Genomic DNA, 15,211 nt, shown 5'->3' with positions numbered 1-15,211 from the left:
ATCATTCCGGTCCTGAAACTATCCAGACATTAGTATCTTTAACCCTCCCTTCAATGATTCCTTTTCACATCACACATTACATCTAGGGGAAGAGAATGGATTATTTTGGGGGCTAGAAAGATGTGAGCTTATGTGCTCAACAGAGAAGATACGGAAGAAATAAAATCACAATAGAAGATCTGTGAAAACGTACAGAACTACTGTAGACAGAGTTTTTGTTTGTGTTTAATAATACACAGAGAGCAGTGCCTGCATGTTGATAACACAGGAAGGAGGACAGGATGTCAGGGTAAGATGCAGAGTAGCCCCGTGCACTTGAGATGAACTGGACATTCCACCCTTGTCCTCAGCTTGAATGTGTGAACACAAAGAAGTGCTGAAGAGGGATTTATGGGCATTTTTTTTTCAGTGCTGCAGAGATTCCCCATCAGGGTTTCCATGTACCATTAACTATTTATTGTCCAAAGACAAGAAGACTCTGTCTGAAATTCTAATCCATACACTTAATATTCTTCTTCTTCCTGAAATCTTCTGTTCTTTTTCCAGTGATGTGGTTACAGCGATATATTTTTTTTTTCTGTCTGTAATGCATTCTACTCCAAAGAAAGATAGCAGGTTCCAATTTAAGCCGCAAATGAAAACTAAAAGCACTTCAAAGAAGTCAAATAGATCTCCTTTTGGAATCCCATTGTTAGGTGGTGCCTCTCTCCTCTCTCCCTGTCCAAACTTTTCCATCTCTAAAATGGAGCACATTCCATTCTTTGTGACAAACTTATCAAAATTAAAATAACAACCTCCGGCTGTCAAAACAACTTCGAAAAAAAAAAAAAGAAGTCACTTGTGGTTATTGTAAATAATAAAGAACTTACAGCTACCTATGCAATGATTTTTACCCATGTGAAAACTATTTCTTTAAATAGATGGCATAAAGGACTACAAATGAGTCATTTACTAAATTCATTATTTTATAAACTTCGGAGGGAACGCCAACCACATCACGGAACGGGGAGCTGGACTGACCATATGCAACTTGGAGAACCGACCTTTTGCAGAAGAGTCCTTGTTATAATTATTTTCAGGCCCAAACAAAAAACTGTCTCTTAATATGAGCAGGTACTTGGCACTTACACTTCAGGGAGAACTTTTCACATATCATTGTGATATTACAGCTTTGATGACAAGTTAACTCTTTGCCACCTGTAAGCAGACTGAACCGCTCCATAAAAAGAAAGAGCAAAGATAGTGGAAACCCAGGTTACTGGTCCCCATGGGCTTATAATAATTGTGATAGAGCGGCAAACACGCTGAAAACAGAGGATTCTGATGGGTTGGAAATATTTGTGCAAGTTCGACAAATTATGCATGGTGTCTCAGACAGAGAAGAGATTACTTCCTTTATTTTTAGGAGAATTCTCTTTATTTGTGTAATGTAGCTTGAAACAACTTTCAAAGCCTCTGACCTGCAGCAAATCACGGTCCATTCAGAAACCAAATTACCGAGGCTTAATGACTAAATGGACACAGAAATAGTATTTCACTACAGGCAACCGCATAGAGTGCAGAAACAGCTCATCTGTCCCCAGACACAGCCTGGAGCTGCCCGTTTTGACGCTTCTGGCTTTCCTTGTTACCTAGTACAAGGTCCAGCCTGGAACAGGGCTCACCAGCCCGGGCAAGGGAAACTGCTGGAAGTTTTGCTTTTCTGCCTCAAAGGCAATAAAGAATGACCCAGAGACCTTCTGTTGTGGCCATGCAGGAGGTGGCCCTGCCCATGCCCAGGGACAACCATTCACACTTACTGCTGTGAAGGGCCCCCTGGAGCTGTCAAGGCAGAGGCCTTGGAATGATCTCATTATATCCTTCCATTGGTTAAGGGCTCCCTCCCACTGCCTTCACGGTCAAGTTCAACTCCTAACTACAGGGTCTAAGGGCATCTGCAGTCAGGTGCCTGCCCACTGGTCTGTCTGGAATGATTCCCCCCTAAACGCTGCCCTTTTTCAGGACACCAAGGGCACTTCCAGGCAGCTTCTCTGCACGGCTGTCCTTTCCCTCAGGAGAAGCGAGCACCCCTTCCTCAACCCGGCACCTTCAACACTTTGCTTGGATCTATTAGTCTGTCAGCACTAAGCATCCAGGGCAGGGGCTGGGTCTTTCCCGCCTCGGTCACCCAGTGCATAGTGCACGTCAGACAGGCAACAATGTTTTGAATTGGAAGGGAACTTGGAGACTGTATCACCCGAACGTAAAAGAAGTCTCCATGTTTTTGCTCTGGCCTCTCTCCAGAGCTCCAAAAATGAATTTCTAACTGGCTGATGGATGACTTGACGGGGAAATCCAACAGGCACCTCAGGCAACATGGCGCTCCCAGTCACCTCCACTGAAACACCAGCTCGCTCTTTGTGCGCCCTTCCTTCCAGGTCCTCGGGAGTCACCTTGGACCCCTCCTCATATTCCATCCATGTGCAGTTTCTGTGACTCCCAGTCGTCTCCTGGCCACACACCATCCTCTCCATTTCTACCACTACTGCCCCCATCCTGGGCCTATACCACATGCACTAAGGGCTCCTGACCTGTCTCTACTTCCTTCAGGTGACTGATGCCAGGTGGTCCTCCACCCACAAAATCTCAAACGTCCTAGTATGCCCCAGCATGTTACCCAAGGCCCCAATCTCTAGCCAACCTTCCCAGCCTACCAAAGTCCCACTGTGGTCTTGGCTTTCTTTGAGGTTTTACTGCATGGATCGTTTATGCCTTCCTTGTGGCAAGCGAACTGCACAAACCATTTGCTTTAATTTCCCGGTGTTGACGCTCTATTATCCAAGCATCCTGCTGTCCCTGAAGGGTGGCACCACCTTTTATGCTTTTTTTTTTTTTTGCGGTACGCAGGCCTCTCACTGCCGTGGCCCCTCCCGTTGCGGAGCACAGGCTCCGGACGCGCAGGCTCAGCCGCTGTGGCCCCTCCCCTCGCGGAGCACAGGCTCCAGACGCGCAGGCTCAGCGGCCACGGCTCACGGGGCCAGCCGCTCCGCGGCACGTGGGATCTTCCCGGACCGGGGCACGAACCCGTGTCCCCTGCATCGGCAGGCGGACTCCCAACCACTGCGCCACCAGGGAAGCCCCTACGCTTTGTTTTATGTCTCAGTGTGCAGCACACACGGCATCGGAAATACACACTGACTGACCTACTGAAAAGAAAATATCAAGATGTTCAAAATTTAAGTTATTCTTGTGCAAAGATCTCATAAACCTTCATATTCATGGAGCGCTGGAGCTCTCCTTGGCCATTTATCACTAACTTGGCTCACAGGGCTGGTACGAGGGGTAATGAATGAGCTCATCTACATAAAGCATTGGGAAGAGTGTCTGGCCTGTAGTAAGAAGAGCTATTATTTATTATTATTATTATTATTCCCACTGAAATGAGGGCTGAGATTCATTAACACAAAATGTGACAAGCAGTTTCCACACAAACGGCCGTATGCCAAGTGATACAGCTTGGTGAGATATTCGATCTGTAAGTCCATATCTAAACACGTTAAGAAAAATATATTTAGACCTGATTTATAGCATTGCTGGTCAGTAACTGGTTTGAAAAGAAGGGCTACGGCACTGACCCCGAAAGGCTGGAGTTACAAGCAGATAAGATAGGTGGGCATTTGAGCCTGTCCCCTTAGTGTCTTACAAGATGTGCTTTTCCAGACCGGGACTGGAGTGGAGATCCTGATACTGTGAGGTCACATCGGCAGAGGACACCTTAAGGACCCCCGTGCCCTCCGCGCAGCTGGCTGACCCCCTCACACTGGGTTGGCTCAGCCGTACGTTCTACACTGGACTCCCCAGTGTGGACAGATCAAGGGAACCAAAGGCAGGGTCTTTACCCTGGGGAGGCCTGGATTAACAGGAGACACTGGGTAAGGCGACTTGATAAAGGATAGGACACCCAAAGGAAATAACTGCAAGAGACCTTAGCTGGGTAGAGCTGGCAGCACAAAGGCAGAGGTGTGCTTGAGTGAGAAATGCAGTGTTGGGAGGTGAGTAGGGGGTCACAATGCCAGTCCTGGGGGAAGGTTCTGGAGTGAGTAAATATGTCTTCAGAGAAGAAACACAGATAAATTTGAGAACTGGATGATGGATTTTGGAAGGAACAAAGAAGCACGGGGGTTACCCAGTGACTTTCACAGGCTTTACACTCCCCAGAGCTGATTCTTGGGGTTGGGGTAAGTCTCAAACAGGAGACTGACATACACTATGGATTCAGCTTGTATTCTTAGCCCTAGGTCTCCCCCTCAGCACACTGGCCAAGGGCACATACGTAATGCAGGTACCCCTGGAAATCCTTACAGAAGGGTGGCAGTGTGACTATGAATTTTCATTCTGGGTCTTCCAGGGACTATGTACATAAATACCTCTGTTTGATCACTTAACTCAACATAAACTATTTCTCTAATACCTACTTTATACTTGTTCCCTGATTTAATTAGATCTGGCTATAGTCACTGGTATAAAATGTTTTGAATTTTCAATGATACCCAGAAAACAGCAGGGGGGAACCAACTTTTCCAAAAGCAGTATACCACAAATGTTTTATAGGGACATATACTATTTTTATTTTAACGTTTAATCTGATGTCCATGGGTGGATACTCTGATGAACACGTACATAGTTAAGCCTGTGAACTGCTATGAGCTCCAGATAACATCAACCATATTCCTCCCTCAAATTACAATCCCAGTTGAAAGCGTCATATCCTTCTTCTCAATCTAGCTTTTCTTCCTGTTCATTCATTCCCACCAAATGCTCCAACTGACTCTGACGGTGGCCCATTTATTTAATTTGAAAGCTGGTATTTTGGTTTGTATTAATTTTATTACCCTTTCTTAAACTGCTTAGCTGCTTCTGACTATATGCCTCTTAGTACGGACTAGGATAACAAAGTAAACAAAGGCAACCAAGAGGCACAGAACAAAGAGAAGCGCCACGAGCGCCAGACACTTTCATGGATGTCTTTCCTTCTGACTTGCGTATATCTTGATTGGCAGTTTTATGCTCTGAATCCAAACTGCTAAATGTGGCAGGAAACAAGTAGGCTAGAGATGGAAGTGGAAGAGGAATGGGCCAATTTCATCAATCCCTAGAGAAAACAAAAGGTCAGTACGCTGATGATAGGGGTGGACACTTAGGCGCCACAAGTACCCTTTTCTAGGTTCATAGAAAGTAAGAAAGACAGAGCCTACACATAGGGATGACTAGTGGTAGGTTAAAAATTTAAGCCAATTAAAAAATAATTAACTCAATAATAGAAATATCTGGTAACGTTATTACTCAGCACGTTTCCCAGGCTGAGGCTGATTTCATTTGAAGTAATTTTATATTTATGCTAAAAATATATTAGCATTGGACTTCCCTGGTGGTGCAGTGGTTGAGAATCCGCCTGCCAGTGCAGGGGACATGGGTTTGAGCCCTGGTCTGGCAAGATCCTACATGCCACAGAGCAACTAAGCCCATGCGCCACAACCACTGAGCTTGCGCTCTAGAGCCCACAAGCCACAACTACTGAGCCCGCATGCCACAACTACTGAAGCCTGCGTGCCTAGAGCCCGTGCTCCGCAACAAGAGAAGCCACAGCGATAAGAAGCCCTCGCACTGCAACAAAGAGTAGCCCCCGCTCGCTGCAACTAGAGAAAGCCCGCGCGCAGCAACGAAGACCCAACGTAGCAAAAGATAAAAATAAATAAAATTTAAAAAACCACAATATTAAAACAAAACAAAACAACATTAGCATCAAACTCAGGGAGAAAAGGTCATTGAAACAAATGGACTAGACCTAGATAACAGTATGTGGTAGAGGGGCAAACATTTTCCTGAGTCACAAAGCTTCCTGTGTCTCATCAACCTGATAAACAGTTTCTGGAAATCGAGAATGCCGCTGGTCACTTCCCTTCTGCTGAAACATGCCAGACTGAAAAGGCAGGGATGAGTTATCTCCTGCTGGACAGATACACGTGTGCCTCTCCTCTGGACACCGGGAAGTGGGCATGGTCACAGAGCAACTGGGCCACTTGCTGCAGCCACGTCAGGATACAAGGAAGTGAGGGATGCCTGCTCCAGAGGAAGGGCACGTTTGGGAGAAAGCAGGAAATCCTGATGTAGAGATAAGAAGAGCAGTGGGAGAGAGACCCAAGCTGGGTGGAGAAGAGGAACCCGACCAGGTCCACACAAATGGGGTGAAAGGACACAGCGATACAAAGGAAGTGAGGCCAGATGGGGAGGGATTTTATACTCTTTTGTGTGCAGCGAGTCTGGATGATTTCAAACTAATCACAGAGATTTCAGGTGTCGGGTTAACTGGGGCCAGGGAACATGGGAGTTAGGAAGGTCACTTGAAGAGACTTAAAAAAAATAAGCTAAGAGGGCTTCCCTCGTGGCGCAGTGGTTGAGAGTCCGCCTGCCGATGTGGGGGACACGGGTTCGTGCCCCGGTCCGGGAAGATCCCACATGCCGCGGAGTGGCTGGGCCCATGAGCCATGGCCGCTGAGCCTGCGCTGGGCCCATGAGCCATGGCCGCTGACCCTGCGCGTCCGGAGCCTGTGCTCCGCAACGGGAGAGGCCACAACAGTGAGAGGTCCGCGTACTGGGGAAAAAATAAATAAATAAATAAATAAAGCTAAGAGCTTCTTTATTTGTCGGGGGGGGTGGTGGGTGGTGTGTGTGGGGAAAGTAAGGCAAGAGGAGAGTGAGGGAAAGGAGAGAGGAGGAGTGGATGATTTTGCAGGAAATATGCCCAACGCTGAGCTTCCGACAGACCTTCTGTGTGATCTCACAGGACGGGAAGCTCTTGACAACACGACTGCTTAGCCATCTCATTTAAAGGCAGCTTGGGGGGACTTCCTTGGTGGCGCAGTGGTGAAGAATCCACCTGCCAATGCAGGGGACATGGGTTCGAGCCCTGGTCCGGGGAGAGATCCCACATGCCGCGGAGCAGCTAAGCTGATGCGCCACAACTACTGAGCCTGTGCTCTAGAGCTCGCGAGCCACAACTACTGAGCCCACGCGCCACAACTACGGAAGCCTGCATGCCGAGCGCCCGTGCTCTGCAACAAGAGAAGCCACCCAATGAGAAGCCTGCACACTGCAACCAAGAGTAGCTCCCTCTCTGCAACTAGAGAAAGCCCTTGCACAGCAATGAAGACCCAGCGCAGCCAAAAATAAATAAATAAATAAATTTATTTATTTAAAAAAATAAAGGCAGCTTGAGGAGGGAGTGTGTGTACCTGGCCATGAATCTCTGGAAAATGTGAGGAGTAGCGCACTGGGTTGAAACCTACAAGGTCTGAGTTAATTCATGCCTAACCGAGTGCACCGAGTTTGTAACTATGCATCCCTGAGTAGGGTCGGTGTGCCAGGAGGAAAACATCTCCCCACTGAGCTGCAGAATAACTTCACCACTGACCTGAATCAGATGCAGCGGAAGCAAAACATTCAGTACATACTTTTACAGGAGAGGGAGGAGAACGGAAAACAAAGTGAGCTTAACTGAAATGTGAGAAAGAAAACGGCAATGACTTGGCTGGGTGGGGCCCCAGCTTGCGCTTTCACTGGCCCCCGTTCCCCGCAGACCAGTAACTCTCCACCCAGCATTCGCTGTGGATGACATCACTGATTTCCCAAACACGCTCCAGCAGTTTCCTGCTTTCCAGAGTCAAGCTAAGCGAGGTTGTCAGTGGGGCACCTGTGTAGAGATGTGGCCAGGTCAGGTCAGAGTGGAAATGGAGGCCACACCAGGGCCCGTTTGCTCGTTCAATGAGCTGTTTGTTTTACTGATGATGTTTTAGTCCCCTTTCCCTGGACAGATTTCCATGCTCTGATGGGGCCAGCCCAGACCAATCATGGCATGTACATATATATTCAGTGCCCAGGATCACACGGTCTGTTCCAGAAAGAGCACAGGGGCCAAAGTGAAGGGTGTAGGAAGGGACAGGGGAACTGCCCAGTGAGAATCACTGCTCCAGACGGACTGGGAGCTCTGACGCACTGCATCTTACAGCCCCCAGCCTAGGTGCTTCTCTCTCCCCATTGGTCTGTGAGGCCAAAGCCCTAGGATTCTCTCCACAGTTTCAAGTAGCCACTGTGTCCCCCAGAAAGGCTCTAACTGGCACCGAACACCACGTAAACGCTGTAGGAAGTCTTAATCCCTTCAGGGTAAACTGCAGGATGGCTTAAGCCCAAGATTCCAGCTCATATTCTTGTCCTTAATAACCATTAGGTCCTAATTTTGTGTCCTAAGTTTGTCAATAGAGAAGACTTCATATTCAAGAGGACTTCTAAGTTCCTCTAAGGAGCTAATCTCATTGCCTTGATGTGATATCAAAGGAAAAGAGTCCGAGACACCAAAAACTACCTTCAAATGGACTTCTGCTAGGAATTCACACTTGGTTGGACACCTCTCCAAGCCAACTGTTCTGACAACACGTCACTGTGTGAGGAAGCCCTGCACGAAAACAAATTAACATGGAAAAAACGATCTTGCATTTCCTTAGCAGAGTTTGGGGCCAGCAAACATCTGACAAGACTCGACAAACCATACTCAGGAGCGCACTTCTTAGAGGAACATTCCAGCTCTTTTGTCCATTCTTTGGTGTCCCAATTTTCAGGTGCTAAAACACTACAAGAAAGCCAGGAAGGGCAAGATGATTCTACCAGCCTAATGCCGCCTGCCATACGTGTACTCTGACTCCCTTGCAACTAACTGGCCCTGGCTAAACGTTTCCCCAAGTACTTTCAGTTTACCATTTCTCTATTTATTGTATTTTCATGTCATGAAAGTGACATATCCTTGATGCAGTCATTTGAAATAAGCAGAAAAGAAAAGCAGCTGTTCATAATATCACAGCCCCCTGTCAACATTTTGGTGTCTTTTTAGTCTTTTCTATATGGAATGTAATTTATTTCCCAATAATATAATTTTATAAACTTTGCTTACATATTAATGTTTTTATGTCACAAAATTTATGTCAAGTGATTAAACAGCCCTGATAAATTATAAAAACCTAAAGACAATATCAAAGCAATGGGACCACCAGACAAAGACCACCTACTAAACTGGGGAAGGGGTGGGGAATGAGATTGTTTTGGAGAAGTTTTATAAGTTATGAGATTTATCGAGCACTCGAAACCATAAGCTTTGAAAGAATTTTTGGAAACTTAACAGGGTAATCTGTAGACTATAGGGCTGGAAAATCTTAAAAACAGTCTGCTCTTTTCTCCCCACATCAAAGACCTGGATTTGCTAAACTATTTCTTACAAGGAGAGGTACTAAGTGGTGGTGTGTTGGTCAAGGATTTTATACTCTTTTGTAGCGTTCAATAATATGATGGAAAGAATATACAAGAATAATGCCATTAAAGAGAGGCAAGGATACACACGGAGCTTAGTAGGAACGAAGATATTTTAGGAAGGAAAAATGAGATAGAAAACACTGCCAGTGCACATAAGGATGGGGCAAAGGTCTTAGATGGCCCTAGCTGAGGAACCCATGTACGACTGGGTGTTTCTATAAAAACAGCACCAGGAAGTGAAATGTACTGGTAAAGTGTCTACACCAACTGGAGGTCACAAATTGGTGATCAACTCCAATTAAAGCAGTAACTAAATAAAACATGATGAAATCATTCAGTGGTAGAAAACTTTGGCCTCTAAGTAAGGATGGAAGGTAACGTAAATATTTAGAAAACTAAATCTGGAGGGGAAAAAACCAAACTCTCCAGCACTTCACCGTGCGATCTGCCAAAGTCAGCAGAGCTGGAGATGTTCATTGTTTGAGGAGGGGCATGCCTGTGTTGAGATCCTCCACTTTCAGACCTAGTAGGCAGCCAGGAGGACGGGCGTCCCCTGAGGACACCCCAGAAGGGATTTCTCCTCTGCTGTAAAGCCCACGGTGCTCTGCACGTGTATGATTTTCCTTCCAGCATCTGCCGTAAGGCCCCTCGGGAGAGGACTGGAGCTCGTTCACCCCCATGTGGCTTACAGCACCTCCCACCCGACAGGTATAAATGAATGTGTGAATGAATGAACGAGCCATGCAGAAAAACGGAGGGGCTTTCTGATTTTGAGGTCTCAGTTCGGGCTTTTTTCCTGGAGGGGAGAGACGGATGTGTGCTTCAGAGGCACTTGAATAAGCCCGTGTTGAGTCAGGGTGATTCATCAGGCTAGAATTTTCCCACCTGCAGGAGCCAGGCCCCCCCAGTGTCCCCATCCCCCTTTGCCTCGGTCATCTCAGCAGGAAATTACTACACTGGGTCTCCCACACGTATGATGAATCTTAGAAGCATTCTCACAGACTGTGGCAGGGCCCCGGACGGGGTCAAGTAAAAGTAAATACCAGCCCTTATTAGGCGATCCTGGCCTCCTGCGTTGCGTTTGCCCTGGACACCAGCGGCTTCCTGCTCTGTCACAGAAAGCAGACCACAGGTCACCGCCTCCACGTGATGCTTCCTGACCTCCAGGAACTGCTTCCTTCCTCGCTCCTCACGTGATTGTTTTGGAGGATTTTACCGCGGGGCCCTGCCGCTTACAGCTCCACCCGGGGGTGGAGGCTTGGGACCTCCTCAGGGAACCCAGGCAGCCGGAGGCCACCCCTCGAGGACTGCTCACACCTTCATTTTCTAACTACCAGCCCGGCGTCCAGGAGGAGCAGAGGGGCGGAGGGATGGACTCGTGGTCATGCACACACACACAAGCTGTGGCTGATGGAACCCTGGCTTTCCAGAACTGGTCTTACAAGGCTGTGGATGTGAGGGTATTAGTTGAGGTGGGAGGAGACTCACAAGCAACTATTTGCTTAGTGACCCCACAGATTTAAAATTATGATTGGTATTTAATGACTTTTAAATGCTCAGATACTCAGAAGGTATCATTTATTGACTCACGATTTTTTACACCAAACCACTGTCTTTGTTAATTCCCTTCTATCTACCTTTACTAGCTGCCTGAAGTGGAGAAAGCTGCTTTACTGGGGGCTCCCCACGGCATGGAGCACAGGGCCATGTGCACGTCCCCTGAATGAATGAATCTGTTGGGAGAACTACTGTAGGACTTCAAATCTGTGCAGGACAAGACAGGGCAGATTAGGAACTCAGCTAATTCCCTCCTCAGTTGTGTCCACTGTTCCATGCTCTTTGGGACCCTCGTGGCCGCTTGTCCCTGGTCCCTCTGGGCGGGTACTACCCTGCTGTGCTCTGCTAAGCAAAGGCCTTCATGGACTGAAGACCAGATCTTTGGCCCTGAGGAGCTGCCGTCAGGGAGGCCATTCTAAGGAATATAAAGCAAGCTCTCCTCGTGTTTTTGTTAACTGAGATAAGATTAAATTATGCTCAATAAATTTTACCCTTTAAAAACGTGTAGGTCTATGAGTTTTGACACACGTATACAGTCATGGATCCACCACCACAATTAAAATATAGAGCAGGCGTCCCCAACCCCCAGGCCATGGAACGGTATCAGTCCGCGGCCTGTTAGGAACCCGGCTGCACGGCAGGAGGTGAGCGGCAAGGGAGCGAGCGAAGCTTCATCTGCTGCTCCCCATTGCTCCCCATTGCTCGCACTATGGCCTGAAACGTCCCCCCTCCCCCATCCGTGGAAAAACTGTCTTCCATGAAACTGGTCCCTGGTACCAAAAAGGTTGGGGACCGCTGATATAGAGTATTTCCATCACCCACAAAAGGTCGCTGGTGCCCCTCTCCCCGTCTGCCCCCTGGACCACTGATCTGAATTTTTTTTTACCTTCAGTTGCACCTTTTCTAAAATTACCATTCAGAACCTGTTTTATTTGAACCCTTCTCTCTCTTCCAGCACCGTCGCTGTGCCTCCCTCAATGGGAATCTCCACCGCCAGCTCCTGCGGTTACTCTCTGGTCTCCCTGTGCCGCCTACGATGGTTCTGCCCAGACCCTCGAGGGCTCCTGTTACCCCGTTGGCTCCGGAAACATGGCACTTTTCCTAGTACCATCCTTTACCGCTTATTTCTCTCGTGCATATCCTTGCTTCTCCCCTGTGTCCACCCTCATGTATATTCTTAAAGCTCTCAGGGCCTTCTTCCTGCCTGTTCCTTTCTTCTGAGTGCTGTGTCTGTATTTCTCATGGATTCACAGACCATTTTATAGATCCTATAAGCCCTTTCAGCTCTCTACGTCCTGGCCAGACGCATTTCTGGCTCTGCCCATCTGTCTTCTTGACTGTGCTCCTTCCGCGACGGACAGCATCGCCGTCTACACTCAGGCCAAAAGTGTCCTTTGCCCCGAGCCCCACGTGCAGGTGGCTACCTTCAAAATATACCTCGAGGGTTTCCCTGGTGGCGCAGTGGTTGAGAGTCCGCCTGCTGATGCAGGGGACACGGGTTTGTGCCCCGGTCCGGGAAGATCCCACATGCCGCGGAGCGGCTGGGCCCGTGAGCCATGGCCACTGAGCCTGCAGGTCCGGAGCCTGTGCTCCGCGAAGGGAGAGGCCACAGCGGCTGAGCATGCGCGTCCGGATCACCGCGACGGGAGGGGCCACAGCAGTGAGAGGCCCGCGTACCGCAAAATAAATAAATAAAAATATACCTCGAATTCGTCTCTACTCCCCATATTTACTTCTACAGCTGCCATGCCAACCTTGATTACCTCTGGCCTCAGCCGATGTCTCCCTGGGTCTGGTTCTCTTTCCTCTAAACATTCTCCACTTTGCTACCAGAGCTGTTTTTCTAAAATATAAATCAGACATTTTTCTTTTCCAGTAGTGAGGACCCTGGGCTTTCACTTCTGAGGGCGCAGGTTCGATCCCTGGTGGGGGAACTAGGATCCCGCAAGCCACGTGGCGCGGCCAAAAAAAAAAAAAAAAGAATAAAAACCAGGCATGAAGCCCATCTTACTGTAACTCCCCAGTGTGCATGGGATAAAACCCAAGGTCTTTAAGATGGCAGCTGAGATCCTTAACAGTTTGGCCTGGTGTTGCTACCCTAATCCCATTTCTCAGCCTCTCAGCCCCTGTCCAGCTCCAGCCACACTGGACCACGCTGGGAAGGGTCCCATGTATTTCTGTGCCTTTGAGTCAAAATTCACCGTTTCCCCAGTTCAGAGGTTGATTCTCTTTTTCTTCCACACACCCCCTGCCCCCAACCCGGTAAGAAATAGCTACTGCCTCCCCGGTGCCCTGAGAATATTTCAAATGCCAACACCAACCCCACACGTACTGGATGCCTCCGTGCTGTTCAGCCCGCTGCTCCTCTTGGTATATCCTCACAGCTACTCCTCTTAGTATCTCTGTGCATCACAGGCATTAAGAATTCAAAAAACGCTTATTGAAAACACTTTGCCCAATATCAGACGCAACGTGTAAACATGAAGGCAAGCAACTCTGTACTCATTATGCACTTTTTACCCATCCACTGCCTAAACAACAGAGCCACATGGCTTATTTTAAAAATTGCTATGTTTCCTGTCTGGACTTGATCAGCTTGTAACAACAATGACAGCAACAGAGATGATCAAGATTTTTTGTGCTGAATCTAATCCAGGGGCGTCCCATGATGAGAAGACAAACCAAGGGAAACCACCATCTCTCTGTGTGGCTATAATGAAGCATTTTATGTACTAAGCCTATCATCGTGGATTTTAAGTGCTTTGATAAGCTTTCACTTCCGTGCTATCTCCCCTCCGTCCAAAGAGAAGCTTTGAAATAACAATAACCATCCCATAGCAACAATGTCCCGTCACAACAAGGTCAAAAACGAGAACTCATGTGATTTGCTCATTTTCTTAGGCAGAGCTCCCCCCTTAATGTGCTGACAAAGAGGTGAAGGCTGAAAGACTGATCTCCCCAGCCCTGGGGTGGGGGGCTGGTCCTGCCTCTCGGACATGGTGGTGGCCTCCATCTATCCCACCGCAGTGAAGTCTTATCATCCTCAGGGCAGTGATGTGAAGATCCGGAAGCCCTACACTAAGCCACCCCGCCACTTCAACAGCAGACTGGCTCCTCCCAAATTATTGTCTTCTATGTTCTGTGAGGGGGGGAATCGACTTTATGACTCAAGGGATCCTGAAGACAGGGCAGATTAGGAACTGCTGATGCAGGGGACACGGGTTCGTGCCCCGGTCCGGGAGGATCCCACATGCTGTAGGATCGCGGAGCGGCTGGGCCCGTGAGCCATGGCTGCTGACCCTGCGCATTGGAGCCTGTGCTCTGCAACGGGAGAGGCCACAGCAGTGAGAGGCCCGCGTACCGCAAAAAAAAAAAAAAGATAAAGAAAAGAAAAATTCAAACCCTGATGGCAGGTGCATTTTTCACCGTGGAAGAGAGTATTTAGGAAAAGAGCAAATACTATTAATTACTTCCCAATACCCAATCTGTAAGGCATTCCCAGAGCATAAGGATTTCAGGCATCATGACAACACAGACTGCGGAAGGTTTCTGGAGAATGTTACACACTCACCGTTCCAACCAATGGGTAAATGAACCCAGCACCTATGCTGGCCCGTACGTCACTAATGGGTAGAACGAAATCCTTGGGTACGCCTTTCTTGTCAGGTTGGTGAGACAGGGAAAGGTGGGTCTTAGCCATGCAGATGGGCAAATTGCCAAAACCCTGTAAGAAAGGAAAGGAAAGGTGTTCCTTGAGCATAAACGTTCATCTCTACTTGTTTGACCCGCACTCCACAGAATCCCCACGACTCAGATCCACACATACAACAGTGCTTGTTACTGCCTGTTCATTGAACAAGAAGATGGGACAAAAACTCATCTGCACGAGATCATCACCTGGCAAGTTGAGGGTGTCGATTACTTACTTTGGATAATTCTTGTTACAGAAAGGCAGCATTATGTGTGTCTTTGAAGAAAAGGTGGCTATTTGCAGGCAAGCAAATAACTGCAGGCAGCAGCAGCAGCTGTAGAAACCACTTTCTAAGGATATTAATATCCGGCACTCAGAAAGGTAATCTGGAGAAAGGCTTTGTGACAAGGCTTTTTAGTCCCGTTGTTCGCTCATTCTTAGAGGCTGTCAGGAAGCAAAGAGCCTCTTTGTGTTGTTTTATGAATCATGGCTATTTGATCTGCGATTACATTATATGAACCAAGATGAGGTCACTATTTAAGCCTCTTATTTTTAAGGACCAAAGGCGATGCCTGACCCAGAGTTCCAAAGGTGAAAGGGGAGGCAGTCACATGTGGGGTCTCACAA

General features: G+C 47.9%; 1 protein-coding gene across 12 annotated transcripts in view; it reads right to left on the bottom strand.

The window, feature by feature from the left end:
- MTHFD1L (methylenetetrahydrofolate dehydrogenase (NADP+ dependent) 1 like) overlaps window positions 1–15,211 on the bottom strand; it is a 197,178-nt gene that overhangs the window by 35,518 nt on the left and 146,449 nt on the right. For 9 of the 12 annotated variants that reach the window (XM_033867839.2, XM_073789737.1, XM_073789738.1 and 6 more), the window contains one exon: window positions 14,465–14,617. In XM_033867839.2, coding sequence (XP_033723730.1) covers window positions 14,465–14,617 — 153 coding nt within the window. Of the gene's footprint in view, window positions 1–4,599; window positions 5,132–8,398; window positions 8,489–13,271; window positions 13,296–14,464; window positions 14,618–15,211 lie in introns of those variants that run through there. The other 3 variants (XR_012324912.1, XM_073789732.1, XM_073789735.1) reach the window with 3 other exon arrangements.

Source organism: Tursiops truncatus, chromosome 12 (genome assembly GCF_011762595.2).
Source record: "Tursiops truncatus isolate mTurTru1 chromosome 12, mTurTru1.mat.Y, whole genome shotgun sequence".
Classification (NCBI taxonomy): domain Eukaryota; kingdom Metazoa; phylum Chordata; class Mammalia; order Artiodactyla; family Delphinidae; genus Tursiops; species Tursiops truncatus.
The sequence above is the reverse complement of the archived record's forward strand: the minus strand, read 5'-3'. Positions and strand labels throughout refer to the sequence as shown.